The sequence below is a fragment of the Trichomycterus rosablanca genome, chromosome 23 (genome assembly GCF_030014385.1).
Source record: "Trichomycterus rosablanca isolate fTriRos1 chromosome 23, fTriRos1.hap1, whole genome shotgun sequence".
Lineage (NCBI taxonomy): Eukaryota > Metazoa > Chordata > Actinopteri > Siluriformes > Trichomycteridae > Trichomycterus > Trichomycterus rosablanca.
Genome location: NC_086010.1, coordinates 16,566,204 through 16,583,790, shown reverse-complemented (window position 1 = coordinate 16,583,790; position 17,587 = coordinate 16,566,204). Strand labels below are relative to the sequence as shown.

The 17,587-nt window shown below is 40.7% G+C and overlaps 1 protein-coding gene across 7 annotated transcripts in view; it reads right to left on the bottom strand.

Moving 5' to 3' along the window:
- The window catches only part of dip2ca (disco-interacting protein 2 homolog Ca), a 118,385-nt gene extending 110,568 nt beyond the window's left edge, over positions 1–7,817 (bottom strand). For all 7 annotated transcript variants that reach the window (XM_062985906.1, XM_062985900.1, XM_062985901.1 and 4 more), the window contains exon 1: positions 7,487–7,817. In XM_062985906.1, the coding sequence (XP_062841976.1) occupies positions 7,487–7,565 (79 nt within the window). In that variant the 5' untranslated portion in view covers positions 7,566–7,817. The remainder of the gene's footprint in view (positions 1–7,486) is intronic.
- Positions 7,818–17,587: the final 9,770 nt, after the last annotated feature.

Here is a 17,587-nt window from a genome sequence, read left to right as displayed (position 1 = left end):
TTACCAGCATTACCAGAACCCTGTGATTATTATTGTTGTTATTATTATTGTTATTATTTATTATTATTGTTATTATTATTATTATTTTATTATTATTATTATTATTATTAATTTTATTATTGTTATTATTATAATTGTTATTTTTTATTTTAATATTATTTTATTATTATTATTATAATTATTATTATTATTTACAGATTTCTATTTGCAGTGTTTTTAATGGCTTGTATGGTTAACTTGAATTTCTACCAATTATTCCATTCCTAGAAAAAAAATGTAATATAGTGATCCTAAACTATTGTCAGTAAAGCAGAACGTCGTCCTTGTTGCCTTGTCAACGTCTACTTTGACAGTACTGTGATTACAGGTGAGTGACGCACCTTATTAACCGCTCACTCCACACGGACACCAGGCTGATGTTTGCACTGTAAACACCCACCGGTTATAAAAAGCTAATTACTCTGAAATAAAGTGGGTGTCGGTGCAGCGTGAGGCCGACCGTACGAATATCTACTAATATGAACGGCTTCAGTCAGTTTGGAACCCGGTCACCAGGAATAAACGTAACTGCATCAGTTCAGAAACAGTAACGCAGGATTTGCTGCACAATGTGAAGCGACACGTGAACTACAATGTAATTACATGCAGTTAGGAAATCCATCCGCTGAATGAGAGCTGGTCAATAATCATCCAGGTAAAAAAAAACTGACACGACCAAACGGAGCAAGCGTCAGCTCTTCTGAGCGGCCGGCAGTCTGATTAGTTTCAGCCCTGAAAATCTAATCATGAACTGTGATGTATTTACTCTTCACTAAAAGTACCACTAACAACACGACTGGGTTTTAAAAATCACAGATTTCACATATATTGAATGATAGAATAAACAGCACAGCTACCTTAACAAATGAATGTAAACCTAGAACATCCAGCGTCGTCTCAAAGAAGTGTTTTGACCCCCCCTCACCTCTGCGTCCAATTGGTTGGGAGTTTTCCAAACTCGTAGTTTGAGCTGCTTTAATTCGACATCTTTGACATTTTGAAGCGGTTGCTAACTGAATTGCCGTAGGATCGCTAGGACGCCTCATAGTGCGGATTAACCAGTAAACCTGAGGCACTTGACGCTGCACGGATAAAAAACAGTTAACATGTCACAGACGGGCCTTGGGTATACGTCAGATTCAGCCAGACATTGTGTAGTTTGGGCACCTACATCATACTTAATTACAGGGTTTAATTACAGGAGTTTGCTTAAGTGCCACGCCCCTCTCTCTGGGAGCACTGAGCCAACGCCCCTTTTATGATTGGTTCTCATTGCTAATTATCCACAGCTGCAGCTTGTTTGGGGTAATGCTAAGAGACTAAAGGAGGCAGCCTTAGCCTTTGTCTTAGCTTTAGCTTTTGCCTTAGCCTTTGCCTTAGCCATTGCCTTAGCCTTAGCCATTGCCTTAGCCATTGCCTTAGCCATTGCCTTAGCCATTGCCTTTGCCATTGCCTTTGCCTTAGCTTTTGCCTTAGCTTTTGCCTTAGCCTTTGCCTTAGCCTTTGCCTTAGCCTTTGCCTTTGCCTTAGCCATTGCCTTTGCCTTTGCCTTTGCCTTAGCTTTTGCCTTAGCTTTTGCCTTAGCCTTAGCTTTTGCCTTAGCCTTTGCCTTAGCTTTTGCCTTAGCCTTTGCCTTAGCTTTTGCCTTAGCCATTGCCTTTGCCTTAGCTTTTGCCTTAGCTTTTGCCTTAGCCATAGCTTTTGCCTTAGCTTTTGCCTTAGCTTTTGCCTTAGCCATTGCCTTGTTATAGGTTTATTTGCTCTTGTTTACGTCTTGTTTAGTTCATGTGTTGTCTTAGTCCGATTCATGTTTAGCATTAGCTTAGATTTCATGTTTAGTATTAGGGTTTAGGTTTGTCACGTGTTTAGCAATTAGCATTAGCTTTTAGCTTAGCTTAGGTTTTGTGTTAGTTTGTCTTGTTTTCTTATAATCATCTCTGTGTGTCCCCGCCCCTCTCTCTGGGAGCACTGAGCCAACGCCCCTTTTATGATTGGTTCTCATTGCTGATTATCCACAGCTGCAGCTTGTTTGGGGTAATGCTAAAAGACTAAAGGAGGCAGCCTTAGCCTTTGTCTTAGCTTTAGCTTTTGCCTTAGCCATTGCCTTAGCCTTAGCCATTGCCTTAGCCTTAGCTTTTGCCTTAGCCATTGCCTTGTTACAGGTTTATTTGCTCTTGTTTACGTCTTGTTTAGTTCATGTGTTGTCTTAGTCCGATTCATGTTTAGCTTTAGCTTAGATTTCATGTTTAGTATTAGGGTTTAGGTTTGTCACGTGTTTAGCAATTAGCATTAGCTTTTAGCTTAGCTTAGGTTTTGTGTTAGTTTGTCTTGTTTTCTTATAATCATCTCTGTGTGTCCCCACCCCTCTCTCTGGGAGCACTGAGCCAACGCCCCTTTTATGATTGGTTCTCATTGCTGATTATCCACAGCTGCAGCTTGTTTAGGGTAATGCTAAAAGACTAAAGGAGGCAGCCTTAGCCTTTGTCTTAGCTTTAGCTTTTGCCTTAGCCATTGCCTTAGCCTTAGCCATTGCCTTAGCCATTGCCTTAGCCATTGCCTTAGCCATTGCCTTAGCCTTTGCATTTGCCTTAGCCATTGCCTTAGCTTTTGCCATTGCCTTAGCTTTTGCCTTAGCCTTAGCTTTTGCCTTAGCCTTTGCCTTAGCTTTTGCCTTAGCCTTTGCCTTAGCCATTGCCTTGTTATAGGTTTATTTGCTCTTGTTTACGTCTTGTTTAGTTCATGTGTTGTCTTAGTCCGATTCATGTTTAGCATTAGCTTAGATTTCATGTTTAGTATTAGGGTTTAGGTTTGTCACGTGTTTAGCAATTAGCATTAGCTTTTAGCTTAGCTTAGGTTTTGTGTTAGTTTGTCTTGTTTTCTTATAATCATCTCTGTGTGTCCCCGCCCCTCTCTTGTCTGGTCCTAGCCCGTAGCGTTACACAGGGATGATGAATCCACTTTCCAAACGCTGGGCCGATCCCAAAGCCAAACATTTCACGTGTAAACCTTGGTAACTAATCTGTGAAGTGTTTTCCACTCTCCAAATTTGGCAACTCAAGATTTAACATGAGTAAGTCCACAGCACTGAGTTCATGGCAATCTCAAATATATATTTCATCATAGTTCAGATAAATCCACTTTAACAAAACTGGGAACTGGTATTTGATATTGACCCAGTTTTTGAACCCAAACTTGATGCTGCACCAGCATTTGCAGGGTTATACATTCAACGCTACTTAGACAACATATGGCCGACGTTGGCAGTATATAAGGCAGGTTGACTTCCATCCAACACCGGGCGTTTGCATGTCAGTTTGCCACCTACACAACAAACCCAGAAGTAATGCTCAGGGTTTGTGTTTTAAAGCTTGTGGTGTGATACAGAGCATACGCCAAAAGCCTGAGGAACCATACATTGACCTGAAATCCAGGTAGCAAGCTTGTCACCAGCCCAGCTTGGACAGGACTGGTATTCTATGGTATAGCTCCTGTTCGAAAGGTTTTGTTTACAATGCCAAAACTGGAACTGGTGCAGTGTTTTAATTGAACAACCATCAAAAATAATCAAACAAAGTCAGTTTAGCAAATGTATCAACGAAATATTTGGTGACTCCGCAGCACTGATTACCTTGGCTGGGATATTTTTAGATATCAGTCAGCAAACGCAGGCTTTTATATAGCGCCAGGTATTACAGTCATACAGGAAAGGACACGCAAGGCCAACCAGCCGTTCCATTACACGGCCGGTCGTTTCACTTTGCGCCAATAAAGATCCATCGGTTAATGTTCAGATACATGTAGTGAACTGACGTTGATGTCAACGAGAGACTCGGTTAAGACCTAGAGCGACGGACCAATCCAAACATGAGATTTACGCTGTATTATAGCATCTACTGCACGAATAGAATATAGGAAAGAAAGGAAAAACAATCTGTGAGCAAGAATATGTGTAATGAACTATAACACAACGTGTATTACAATAATGTAGACCTACAGTAACTGTAGGACTGTTTCAAACGGCTAGGAGAAATACCCTCCTACATGTGCCATCTGTGGGACCACATTCGCACCTGAATAAATCATAGATTATTATAAAAAACAAACATTTTAGCCTGAATGAAGAACTCTGCAAGCACTGATCAAGCTAAACAGCTGAAAAACCAAATCAAAGTCCATGACAGGTCTTTACATCACACTGAGACCAATAGACCATCATGCCACCTGTAAAACTAATGCAACATTTATAGACTAGCCAAGCTGTGCTGTATATATTTATAATTATAATAATAATATTAATATGGTTTTGAATAGTCTTTCTAATCAAGGTTATGTACACAATACCAGTATCGCCAAGACTTCATCAAAGCTGGCACAGCCCCCAAAATAAGTCACACCACAATGATGAAGAGTGATTTAGAGTGAATCAGAACGTCGATGCTTTACTGATTTTGTGATTCAGGGCTCGGTTTGAGTCATTTCCCAACACTGACCGTTACGATGGAACCCAGGTCTCAGGTACCCATAGTACAATATGTTATATAATGTATTTAATATGCTTGTATATGATGTATATGTAATATGATGTATATCATATGCTTGTATATGATGTATATGTAGTATAATGTATATCATATGCATGTATATGATGTATATGTAATATGATGTATATTGTATGGATATAAAAGATGTATATATATATACAGGGGTTGGACAAAATAACTGAAACACCTGTCATTTTAGTGTGGGAGGTTTCATGGCTAAATTGGACCAGTCTGGTGGCCAATCTTCATTAATTGCACATTGCACCAGTAAGAGCAGAGTGTGAAGGTTCAATTAGCAGGGTAAGAGCACAGTTTTGCTCAAAATATTGCAATGCACACAACATTATGGGTGACATACCAGAGTTCAAAAGTGGACAAATTGTTGGTGCACGTCTTGCTGGCGCATCTGTGACCAAGACAGCAAGTCTTTGTGATGTATCAAGAGCCACGGTATCCAGGGTAATGTCAGCATACCACCAAGAAGGACAAACCACATCCAACAGGATTAACTGTGGACGCAAGAGGAAGCTGTCTGAAAGGGATGTTCGGGTGCTAACCCGGATTGTATCCAAAAAACATAAAACCACGGCTGCCCAAATCACGGCAGAATTAAATGTGCACCTCAACTCTCCTGTTTCCACCAGAACTGTCCGTCGGGAGCTCCACAGGGTCAATATACACGGCCGGGCTGCTATAGCCAAACCTTTGGTCACTCGTGCCGATGCCAAACGTCGGTTTCAATGGTGCAAGGAGCGCAAATCTTGGGCTGTGGACAATGTGAAACATGTATTGTTCTCTGATGAGTCCACCTTTACTGTTTTCCCCACATCCGGAAGAGTTACGGTGTGGAGAAGCCCCAAAGAAGCGTACCACCCAGACTGTTGCATGCCCAGAGTGAAGCATGGGGGTGGATCAGTGATGGTTTGGGCTGCCATATCATGGCATTCCCTTGGCCCGATACTTGTGCTAGATGGGCGCGTCACTGCCAAGGACTACCGAACCATTCTGGAGGACCATGTGCATCCAATGGCGGTGCCGTGTATCAGGATGACAATGCACCAATACACACAGCAAGACTGGTGAAAGATTGGTTTGATGAACATGAAAGTGAAGTTGAACATCTCCCATGGCCTGCACAGTCACCAGATCTAAATATTATTGAGCCACTTTGGAGTGTTTTGGAGAAGCGAGTCAGGAAACGTTTTCCTCCACCAGCATCACGTAGTGACCTGGCCACTATCCTGCAAGAAGAATGGCTTAAAATCCCTCTGACCACTGTGCAGGACTTGTATATGTCATTTCCAAGACGAATTGACGCTGTATTGGCCGCAAAAGGAGGCCCTACACCATACTAATAAATTATTGTGGTCTAAAACCAGGTGTTTCAGTTATTTTGTCCAACCCCTGTATATATATGATGTATTTAATATGATGTGTATATGATGTATATGTAATATGATATATATGTAATATAATGTATATGTAATATAATGTATATATAATTTAATATATATCATATGATTGTATATGATGTATATGTATGTATAAGATGTATGTGTAATATGATATATATGTAATTTAATGTATATGCATGTATAGAATGTATATGTAATATGATATATATGTATGTATATGATGTATATGATGTATATGTATTATGATGTATATGTATGTATATGATGTGTATATATATATATATATATATATATATATATATATGTGTGTGTGTGTGTGTGTGTGTATATATGATGTATATGTAATATGATATATATGTATGTATATGATGTATATGATGTATATGTATTATGATGTATATGTATGTATATGATGTGTATATATATATATATATATATATATATATATATATGTGTGTGTGTGTGTGTGTGTATATAAGATGTATATGTAATATGATATATATGTAACTTAATGTATATGCATGTATAGAATGTATATGTAATATGATATATATGTATGTATATGATGTATATGTATTATGATGTATATGATGTATATATATGTATGTATATGATGTATATGTATTATGATGTATATGATGTGTGTGTATATATATATATATATATATATATATATATATATATATATATATATATATATATATATATATATATATGATGTATATGTAATATGATGTATATGTAATATGATGTATATGTAATATGATGTATATGATGTGTGTGTGTGTGTATATATATATATATATATATATATATATATATATATATATATATATATATATATATATGATGTATATGTATTATGATGTATATATATGTATATGATGTATATATATGTATGTATATGATGTATATGTATTATGATGTATATGATGTGTGTGTGTATATATATATATATATATATATATGATGTATATGTAATATGATGTATATGTAATTTAATGTATATCATATGCATGTATATGTAATGGCTGGAATGACAGTCCTATGGTAAAGAAAGGGTTTTTTTCTATTCTATTCTAATTCTATTGAAGATGCCAGATCACAAGTTGGTGCCACTGGATGAAGTTGGGCGTTTTAATCCAGCAGAAGCTTCAGGCTGGAACTGGGTGCATTTTTAATCCACAGATGAAGGAAGCAAGTCTGAGAATTCTCATCCAAGGTCAAGCGAAACGCAGGAAATAAAGAAGGAATAAAGAAGGAATAAAGAAGCCGTGCGGAGAGAAAGAAATGCGGCAGAAAACGGAAAGAAGCGACGCGGTGCACACGGAGCCTAATGCAGCAGAATGAATAAATAAATAACCGAGCGTCCACATCTGCTGGCTTGTGGCGGTATGAAAGGAGGGAGGGGAGAGTAAGAACCGGCCCCCCCTCCCACAGCACGGCTGATTTAAAAAAATACCCCCGATACAGTAATAATCACATTCCTACCTTCAGATAACTCCAGCTCCAGCTCGGCTAATCTGGCCCGCACTTCCAGAGGAAGCGGTAAAGCATCGCGGTCCGCCATTGTCCGTTTTTTTCCCAATAATAACACAACCTCTCTCTCTCTCTCTCTCTCTCTCTCGCTCTCTCTCTCGGTCCTTCTTTCTTCTATCGGCTCGGTCGTTGCTGCTCCGCGCCGCAGCGGCGCATAAGGGCTTCGGGAAAGACGCAAAACCGTCTAAAGTCCGAGTGCTGGACTCGAATGCGCGCTCGGTCGGCGTGTAAGCGTCCTAGAGGAGATCCGCCATGGTGCAGCGTGGTGCTGGCGGTGCGGTAACGGAGCTGCTGCTGCTGCTGCTGCTGCTGCTGTCAGTGCTCGCTGCTCTCTCTGCCTCTCCAACCGTCACCTTCTACTGCCAGCCTGACGCCGAGCACTTATCGCAACGGCCGCCAGGGGGCGACAGAAACACCCACCCGTCTAAAGTCAAACTTAGCTTCGTTGGCATGATATATATATACAGTATATACTGTATATATACAGTATATGTATATATATATATATATATATATATATATATATTAGATATAGATATATAGATATAGGTATATATATATACAGGGGTTGGACAATGAAACTGAAACACCTGGTTTTAGACCACAATAATTTATTAGTATGGTGTAGGGCCTCCTTTTGCGGCCAATACAGCGTCAATTCGTCTTGGAAATGACATATACAAGTCCTGCACAGTGGTCAGTGGTCAGAGGGATTTTAAGCCATTCTTCTTGCAGGATAGTGGCCAGGTCACTATGTGATGCTGGTGGAGGAAAACGTTTCCTGACTCGCTTCTCCAAAACACCCCAAAGTGGCTCAATAATATTTAGATCTGGTGACTGTGCAGGCCATGGGAGATGTTCAACTTCACTTTCATGTTCATCAAACCAATCTTTCACCAGTCTTGCTGTGTGTATTGGTGCATTGTCATCCTGATACACGGCACCGCCTTCAGGATACAATGTTTGAACCATTGGATGCACATGGTCCTCCAGAATGGTTCGGTAGTCCTTGGCAGTGACGCGCCCATCTAGCACAAGTATTGGGCCAAGGGAATGCCATGATATGGCAGCCCAAACCATCACTGATCCACCCCCATGCTTCACTCTGGGCATGCAACAGTCTGGGTGGTACGCTTCTTTGGGGCTTCTCCACACCGTAACTCTCCCGGATGTGGGGAAAACAGTAAAGGTGGACTCATCAGAGAACAATACATGTTTCACATTGTCCACAGCCCAAGATTTGCGCTCCTTGCACCATTGAAACCGACGTTTGGCATTGGCACGAGTGACCAAAGGTTTGGCTATAGCAGACCGGCCGTGTATATTGACCCTGTGGAGCTCCCGACGGACAGTTCTGGTGGAAACAGGAGAGTTGAGGTGCACATTTAATTCTGCCGTGATTTGGGCAGCCGTGGTTTTATGTTTTTTGGATACAATCCGGGTTAGCACCCGAACATCCCTTTCAGACAGCTTCCTCTTGCGTCCACAGTTAATCCTGTTGGATGTGGTTTGTCCTTCTTGGTGGTATGCTGACATTACCCTGGATACCGTGGCTCTTGATACATCACAAAGACTTGCTGTCTTGGTCACAGATGCACCAGCAAGACGTGCACCAACAATTTGTCCTCTTTTGAACTCTGGTATGTCACCCATAATGTTGTGTGCATTGCAATATTTTGAGCAAAACTGTGCTCTTACCCTGCTAATTGAACCTTCACACTCTGCTCTTACTGGTGCAATGTGCAATTAATGAAGATTGGCCACCAGACTGGTCCAATTTAGCCATGAAACCTCCCACACTAAAATGACAGGTGTTTCAGTTTCATTGTCCAACCCCTGTATATATATATATATATATATATATATATATATATATATATATATATATATATATATATATATATATATATATATATATATATATATATACAGTATATTATATGTGTGTGTATATATATATATATGTGTGTGTGTGTATATATATATATGTGTGTGTGTGTGTGTATATATATATATATATATATATATATATATATATGTGTGTGTGTGTATATGTATATGTATATATACTGTATATATATATATAATGTGTGTATGTATATATACAGTGTATCACAAAAGTGAGTACACCCCTCACATTTCTGCAAATATTTTATTATATCTTTTCATGGGACAACACTATAGAAATAAAACTTGGATATAACTTAGAGTAGTCAGTGTACAGCTTGTATAGCAGTGTAGATTTACTGTCTTCTGAAAATAACTCAACACACAGCCATTAATGTCTAAATGGCTGGCAACATAAGTGAGTACACCCCACAGTGAACATGTCCAAATTGTGCCCAAAGTGTCAATATTTTGTGTGACCACCATTATTATCCAGCACTGCCTTAACCCTCCTGGGCATGGAATTCACCAGAGCTGCACAGGTTGCTACTGGAATCCTCTTCCACTCCTCCATGATGACATTACGGAGCTGGTGGATGTTAGACACCTTGAACTCCTCCACCTTCCAATTGAGGATGCGCCACAGGTGCTCAATTGGGTTTAGTTCATCACCTTTACCTTCAGCTTCCTCAGCAAGGCAGTTGTCATCTTGCAGGTTGTGTTTGGGGTCATTATCCTGTTGGAAAACTGCCATGAGGCCCAGTTTTCGAATGGAGGGGATCATGCTCTGTTTCAGAATGTCACAGTACATGTTGGAATTCATGTTTCCCTCAATGAACTGCAGCTCCCCAGTGCCAGCAACACTCATGCAGCCCAAGACCATGATGCTACAACCACCATGCTTGACTGTAGGCAAGATACAGTTGTCTTGGTACTTCTCACCAGGGCGCCGCCACACATGCTGGACACCATCTGAGCCAAACAAGTTTATCTTGGTCTCGTCAGACCACAGGGCATTCCAGTAATCCATGTTCTTGGACTGCTTGTCTTCAGCAAACTGTTTGCGGGCTTTCTTGTGCGTCAGCTTCCTTCTGGGATGACGACCATGCAGACCGAGTTGATGCAGTGTGCGGCGTATGGTCTGAGCACTGACAGGCTGACCTCCCACGTCTTCAACCTCTGCAGCAATGCTGGCAGCACTCATGTGTCTATTTTTTAAAGCCAACCTCTGGATATGACGCCGAACACGTGGACTCAACTTCTTTGGTCGACCCTGGCGAAGCATGTTCCGAGTGGAACCTGTCCTGGAAAACCACTGTATGACCTTGGCCACCATGCTGTAGCTCAGTTTCAGGGTGTTAGCAATCTTCTTATAGCCCAGGCCATCTTTGTGGAGAGCAACAATTCTATTTCTCACATCCTCAGAGAGTTCTTTGCCATGAGGTGCCATGTTGAATATCCAGTGGCCAGTATGAGAGAATTGTACCCAAAACACCAAATTTAACAGCCCTGCTCCCCATTTACACCTGGGACCTTGACACATGACACCAGGGAGGGACAACGACACATTTGGGCACAATTTGGACATGTTCACTGTGGGGTGTACTCACTTATGTTGCCAGCTATTTAGACATTAATGGCTGTGTGTTGAGTTATTTTCAAAAGACAGTAAATCTACACTGCTATACAAGCTGTACACTGACTACTCTAAATTATATCCAAGTTTCATGTCTATAGTGTTGACCCATGAAAAGATATAATGAAATATTTGCAGAAATGTGAGGGGTGTACTCACTTTTGTGATACACTGTATATGTGTGTGTGTGTATGTGTGTGTGTGTATATATACTGTATATACATATACACATATATATATATACACACACATATATATATACACACACATTATATATATATATATACAGTATATATACATATACATATACACACACACACATATTTATATATATACACACACACACACACACACACACACATATATATATATATATATATATATATACAGTGTATCACAAAAGTGAGTACACCCCTCACATTTCTGCAGATATTTAAGTATATCTTTTCATGGGACAACACTGACAAAATGACACTTTGACACAATGAAAAGTAGTCTGTGTGCAGCTTATATAACAGTGTAAATTTATTCTTCCCTCAAAATAACTCAATATACAGCCATTAATGTCTAAACCACCGGCAACAAAAGTGAGTACACCCCTAAGAGACTACACCCCTAAATGTCCAAATTGAGCACTGCTTGTCATTTTCCCTTCAAAATGTCATGTGATTTGTTAGTGTTACTAAGTCTCAGGTGTGCATAGGGAGCAGGTGTGTTCAATTTAGTAGTACAGCTCTCACACTCTCTCATACTGGTCACTGAAAATTCCAACATGGCACCTCATGGCAAAGAACTCTCTGAGGATCTTAAAAGACGAATTGTTGCACTACATGAAGATGGCCAAGGCTACAAGAAGATTGCCAACACCCTGAAACTGAGCTGCAGCACAGTGGCCAAGATCATCCAGCGTTTTAAAAGAGCAGGGTCCACTCAGAACAGACCGTTGGTCGTCCAAAGAAGCTGAGTGCACGTGCTCAGCGTCACATCCTGACAAACTGCTGTCTTTGAAAGATAGGCGCAGGAGTGCTGTCAGCATTGCTGCAGAGATTGAAAAGGTGGGGGGTCAGCCTGTCAGTGCTCAGACCATACGCCGCACACTACATCAAATTGGTCTGCATGGCTGTCACCCCAGAAGGAAGCCTCTTCTGAAGTCTCTACACAAGAAAGCCCGCAAACAGTTTGCTGAAGACATGTCAACAAAGGACATGGATTACTGGAACCATGTCCTATGGTCTGATGAGATCAAGATTAATTTGTTTGGTTCAGATGGTCTCAAGCATGTGTGGCGGCAATCAGGTGAGGAGTACAAAGATAAGTGTGTCATGCCTACAGTCAAGCATGGTGGTGGGAATGCCATGGTCTGGGGCTGCATGAGTGCAGCAGGTGTTGGGGAGTTACATTTCATTGAGGGACACATGAACTCCAATATGTACTGTGAAATACTGAAGCAGAGCATGATCCCCTCCCTCCGGAAACTGGGTCGCAGGGCAGTGTTCCAGCATGATAATGACCCCAAACACACCTCTAAGACGACCACTGCTTTATTGAAGAGGCTGAGGGTAAAGGTGATGGACTGGCCAAGCATGTCTCCAGACCTAAACCCAATAGAACATCTTTGGGGCATCCTCAAGCGGAAGGTGGAGGAGCGCAAAGTCTCGAATATCCGCCAGCTCCGTGATGTCGTCATGGAGGAGTGGAAAAGCATTCCAGTGGCAACCTGTGAAGCTCTGGTAAACTCCATGCCCAGGAGAGTTAAGGCAGTTCTGGGAAATAATGGTGGCCACACAAAATATTGACACTTCATGAACTTTCACTAAGGGGTGTACTCACTTTTGTTGCCGGTGGTTTAGACATTAATGGCTGTATATTGAGTTATTTTGAGGGAAGAATAAATTTACACTGTTATATAAGCTGCACACAGACTACTTTTCATTGTGTCAAAGTGTCATTTTGTCAGTGTTGTCCCATGAAAAGATATACTTAAATATCTGCAGAAATGTGAGGGGTGTACTCACTTTTGTGATACACTGTATGTACATTCATACATTGGTCACTGAATACTGTACATACATACATGCACACGTCCATACATTTTCTATATATTGCCTGTATATAGTCGTATAGTTTGTATATTTTTGTGTTTAATGTTTAATGTATACATTGCTTGAATACTGTATTTATACTAGAGAGATACCATCAGCCGGAACCAAATTCCTTGTGTATCCACATATTTGGCCAATAAATCTGATTCTGATTCTGATTCTGATTTTACCTCACTTCACTGGTTTAAAGCCGCCACTTTGTGTGAGGACGTCCACCAGTTTATTGCAGCCCTGAAATGCTGGTTATCTACTAAGGAAACAAAAAACAACATTCTTTAATCTCGAAGAGCCAGGAAAGATGAATTTCATCCTTTTTGTACTGAAGTATCACAAGTAGACTCTAAATGCGCTGGATAGATTCATTAACATTCATTTTGTGTGCCGTAGACGTTCAGAAGTGGCCACAATACATATGGATAAATACAGACCCAGCATTAAAACCAGCTGAGCCACAGTAAGCTGGATTGCTGAGGTAGGATTAAGCGTATGGATTCCTGCTACTGGTTGGTCTTCACTCGCTGAGTCAGCCACCGAACGCTGGCTTCTGTTTTCTAAACTGTTTTAGCTTGAAATGCAGGTCAAGCATCAGTTCAGTGTTTAAACCCATTAGCTTAGCTACTGTTATATACATAATACCCTCGAGTAATTTCATATTTATACATGTTTTAGGGTTACCTGTAATGTGTTCCAGCAGCTCCACTCTTACAAGAGCAGTCAAAACAGCCCTAATTACATGGGCACAGAGAAGTCGGCAGTTGTAGTTAACGATTACTGATACAAATGACACACCATAAACAACTACAGTATATAAATTATGTAAATTACATTTTACACCACCAAATTAATCAAATTTGTCGCATTGATTCAGTAAAACAGCTCTAATTAATTAAAATCCCAAGACTGGCATGTCATACGTTTCCTACAAGTGGATGCAAATTTTTGACTATAACTGCACGTAGCTCTGTTATAGGGTTGTGTGGGTCAGGTTTCATACCCACTTCAATAGGGATTAAGTAAAGCCAACCAGATACCTACAGCATGACCAAAAGTATCAAGACCACTAGTGAAAATGCTCCTCATTTTACCTCAGTATAATATTTTTCATGGATTGTCGTCAGGTCCAGGGTTACTGCATTGCACCAAGTGAAAATAGGACAAACCAAAAGTAAAATACAGTGATACCTTGTAACTCAACGTCCCCTAAACTCAAATTAACAATAAAGTCGCTTTGTCAGCGCTCTGCTTGAGCTGTGCTGTAAAAAGTCATCAAAGTGTGAATATGAGACAAATAGTATCTGCATTTGTGTGGAATAACCATCAGATTCCCTCTGAAATCTCCATGTGTATGTGTGTTGAGCTGGATTTTCCTCACTGTTTCACTTTTAAACTTGTGTTACAGCTCGAGCTTCTGAGACATTGTGAGAATCAGAATCAGCTTCTTGTTTTAGTGTGTTTATATTATATTTGTGTTATTTTCAGTGTATAAGTGTCAAGAACAACCTCATTATTTTACATGAGCCTAAAATATCTGCAGCTCCACGGGACCATGGAACGCATTAACAGGTTTCCCATTCATCCTTATGGGAAAAAATACCTTGAAACTCAATGCCATTGATCAACCAATTGATGTCGAGTTTCAGGGTACCACTGTTGTACAAAAACAAATCTTAAACCTCAGAGCTTTACACCTACCGGTTCAATAAGATCAATGAGTGCTGACCGTCAGTGACGTCCCCCTACAGTTATCTGATCTAAACCTAAACCTAACTGAGCATCCAGAGGAACATTTAAAGTCGGAGAAGGTCAAGCATTCAGTAGCATCACAAGACGCTTCTTGGTGAACATGTATCATCAGATCTGTATTTGGTCCACACATTGTGTTCTGGATAGCCATGAATCTGAAACTCACAGTCAGAAGCACAGCACCACCCAGATCAGGTAGAATTTTATATACATTTGACATAATGCAACTTTCATCTGTTTTATTGTTAAACAAACTTGGGACGAATATACAGTAGATCTTGTGTCGAAGGCTGTTGTCAAAAAGAAAGACGTTCAAAATAGGCCACCTAGTGGCGATTCTCCACCCTGCAGAAAGGAATGAACAGCCTTCATCAGCTTTATCCTGGTCAGGGTCACAGGAGATACAGTCCGACCAGGAAACACTGGACACAGGGCACGCCGGACAGGGCGTCAATCCATCGCAGGGCTTCAGTCACTTCCCTCTCAGACATAATGGTGGGTTATCAAAGTAGATGATGAACAACCTGGGCGCCAACACTACCACGTTTTTACCAAAGGTTTTAACGTCACATTTTAAACACTTTGGTTACATTCATGACAGAAACGGTAGTTATTCATTACACAAAATTCATCAGTTCAAACACAGTCAGGGACAATTTTGTATCTCCAGTTCACCTCACTTGCCCGCCTTTGGACTGTGGGAGAAACCGGAGCTCACACAGACACGGCGAGAACATGCAAACTCCACACAGAAAGGACCCGGACCTTCCCACCCGGGGATCGAACCCAGGACCTTCTTGCTGCGAGGCGACAGTGCTACCCACCAAAGACAAAGCAAAAACACAGTAGGCATCAAATTTGTCATTGACATTTATTTTAATACATCATGTTCTAATCAATTGTACAGGTACCATTTTTACCTTGCCCCCCCCCTTAATTTATTTACATCTGTACAGTGAACACAACACAATTCCAAGCGCACACGTTACAGTTAAGCCTGTACAAATCAAAGAAACCTAAAGAACACGAGAAGTAAAAGAAAACCCAGTTTAATCCAGAGTGTTGTGCTACAGAAACGCAGGAACCGACTCCACCGTCATCCGTACTTGTTTACGCTTAAGGGAACTGAAATGAAGTCACTCTTGAAAAGTTAAGGCAGAGACAAAATTCAATTCAAGTCCTTAAACAGAGTTAATTTGACGGTATTTTGTACAAAGTTAAATGTATTGTCCATCAGACCTGCATTACATTACTAAAATGATGTAGGGAGTTATTTAAATGGTGCATTTCTATTCATCTGGGTCTTTAGAATAAGAAAAATAAGAATTTTGGAACAACACTGCAGGAAGACACGACAGAAAGCAAGATCTCAAACTGTCAAAAGCACACATGAATAATTATAGAAAGAAAAGACGAGACATTTTAGAAGGAGACGTTACCGATGTGCCACTGGTCCACGAGTACAGGAGGCTCCGATTAAAACATTTTGGACGCACACCAATCCAACATCAGTAAATCCAATAATAATTATGAGGTGATATTTATCTCTATTCCTTCCAATTGATATATCAATTGGCACCAAATTACCCATGTGATGAAGCATCTTCGAATAATCCTACATTCACACCAGCAGCGGGTTTCACGCTGGTAGTTTTCTAACCTGGAATTGACCTTCGGTTGCTATGGTTTCACTCCTGCCCAGTATGTGCGATGGGCACCCGAACTGGATCGCTGCTTAACCCAAAACTGCTGCTTTCACACCCAAACGAAAAGCGGTCCTTCATTTACAACGATTTGCTGATTTACTGCAAATTGAGGAACATCTGTTAGCAACATCTGGAGCAGGAAACGGCGAGCTGTAGTGCGTACGAGTTAAAGCAGGATTATTAAAGTCAGCAGATATGAAACCGTCAAGACGTTCCCGCTCGTGTGCTCCTGCATCACCCTGAGAAGTCAGGACCATGAATGACGAGATCGTTGCAAGGTTTTGAGACTTGTGTGTATCCTAAATCTAAATTGAAGGCACAAACTTTGTAGGAAGCAAAATGTTGTTACTATTTTATTGATTAATCCATGTGGTGCAAAGAAATGCTCCTCTGGAGGCTGAATGTGATTGTTTATTCCACCAAAGGAGGTGAGAAGTAAAAGGACAATTGTGGCCTAGCGGTTGGTTTGTTTGTTTGTTTATTAGGATTTTAACGTCAGGTTTTACACTTTTGGTTACATTCATGACAGTAAACGGGAGTTACTCATCACACAAGATTAATCAGTTCACAAGTTTATATCGAACACAGTCATGGACAATTTAGTGTCTCCAATTCACCTCACTTGAATGTTGGAGGAAACCGGAAGCCCACGCGGACACGGGGAGAACATGCAAACCACACAAAGGACCCGGACCGCCCCGCCTGGGGATCGAACCCAGGACCTTCTTGCTGTGAGGACACCGTGCCGCCCTGGCCTAGTGGTAAAGGTACTGGACTGGTAATCCAGGTTGCTGCTGTTGGACCCTTGAGCAAAGTTCTTAACCCTCAATTGCTCAGACTGTTTGCTGTCACAGTACTGGATAAAAGCATCTGCTAAATGCCAAAGATGTAAAAGTAAACGCGAGTAAAGGGATGCGAAAACGTCAATTTTTACTTCTAATCTGAACAAGTTGGCTGTTTAATCTCTCTCAGAAGTGTA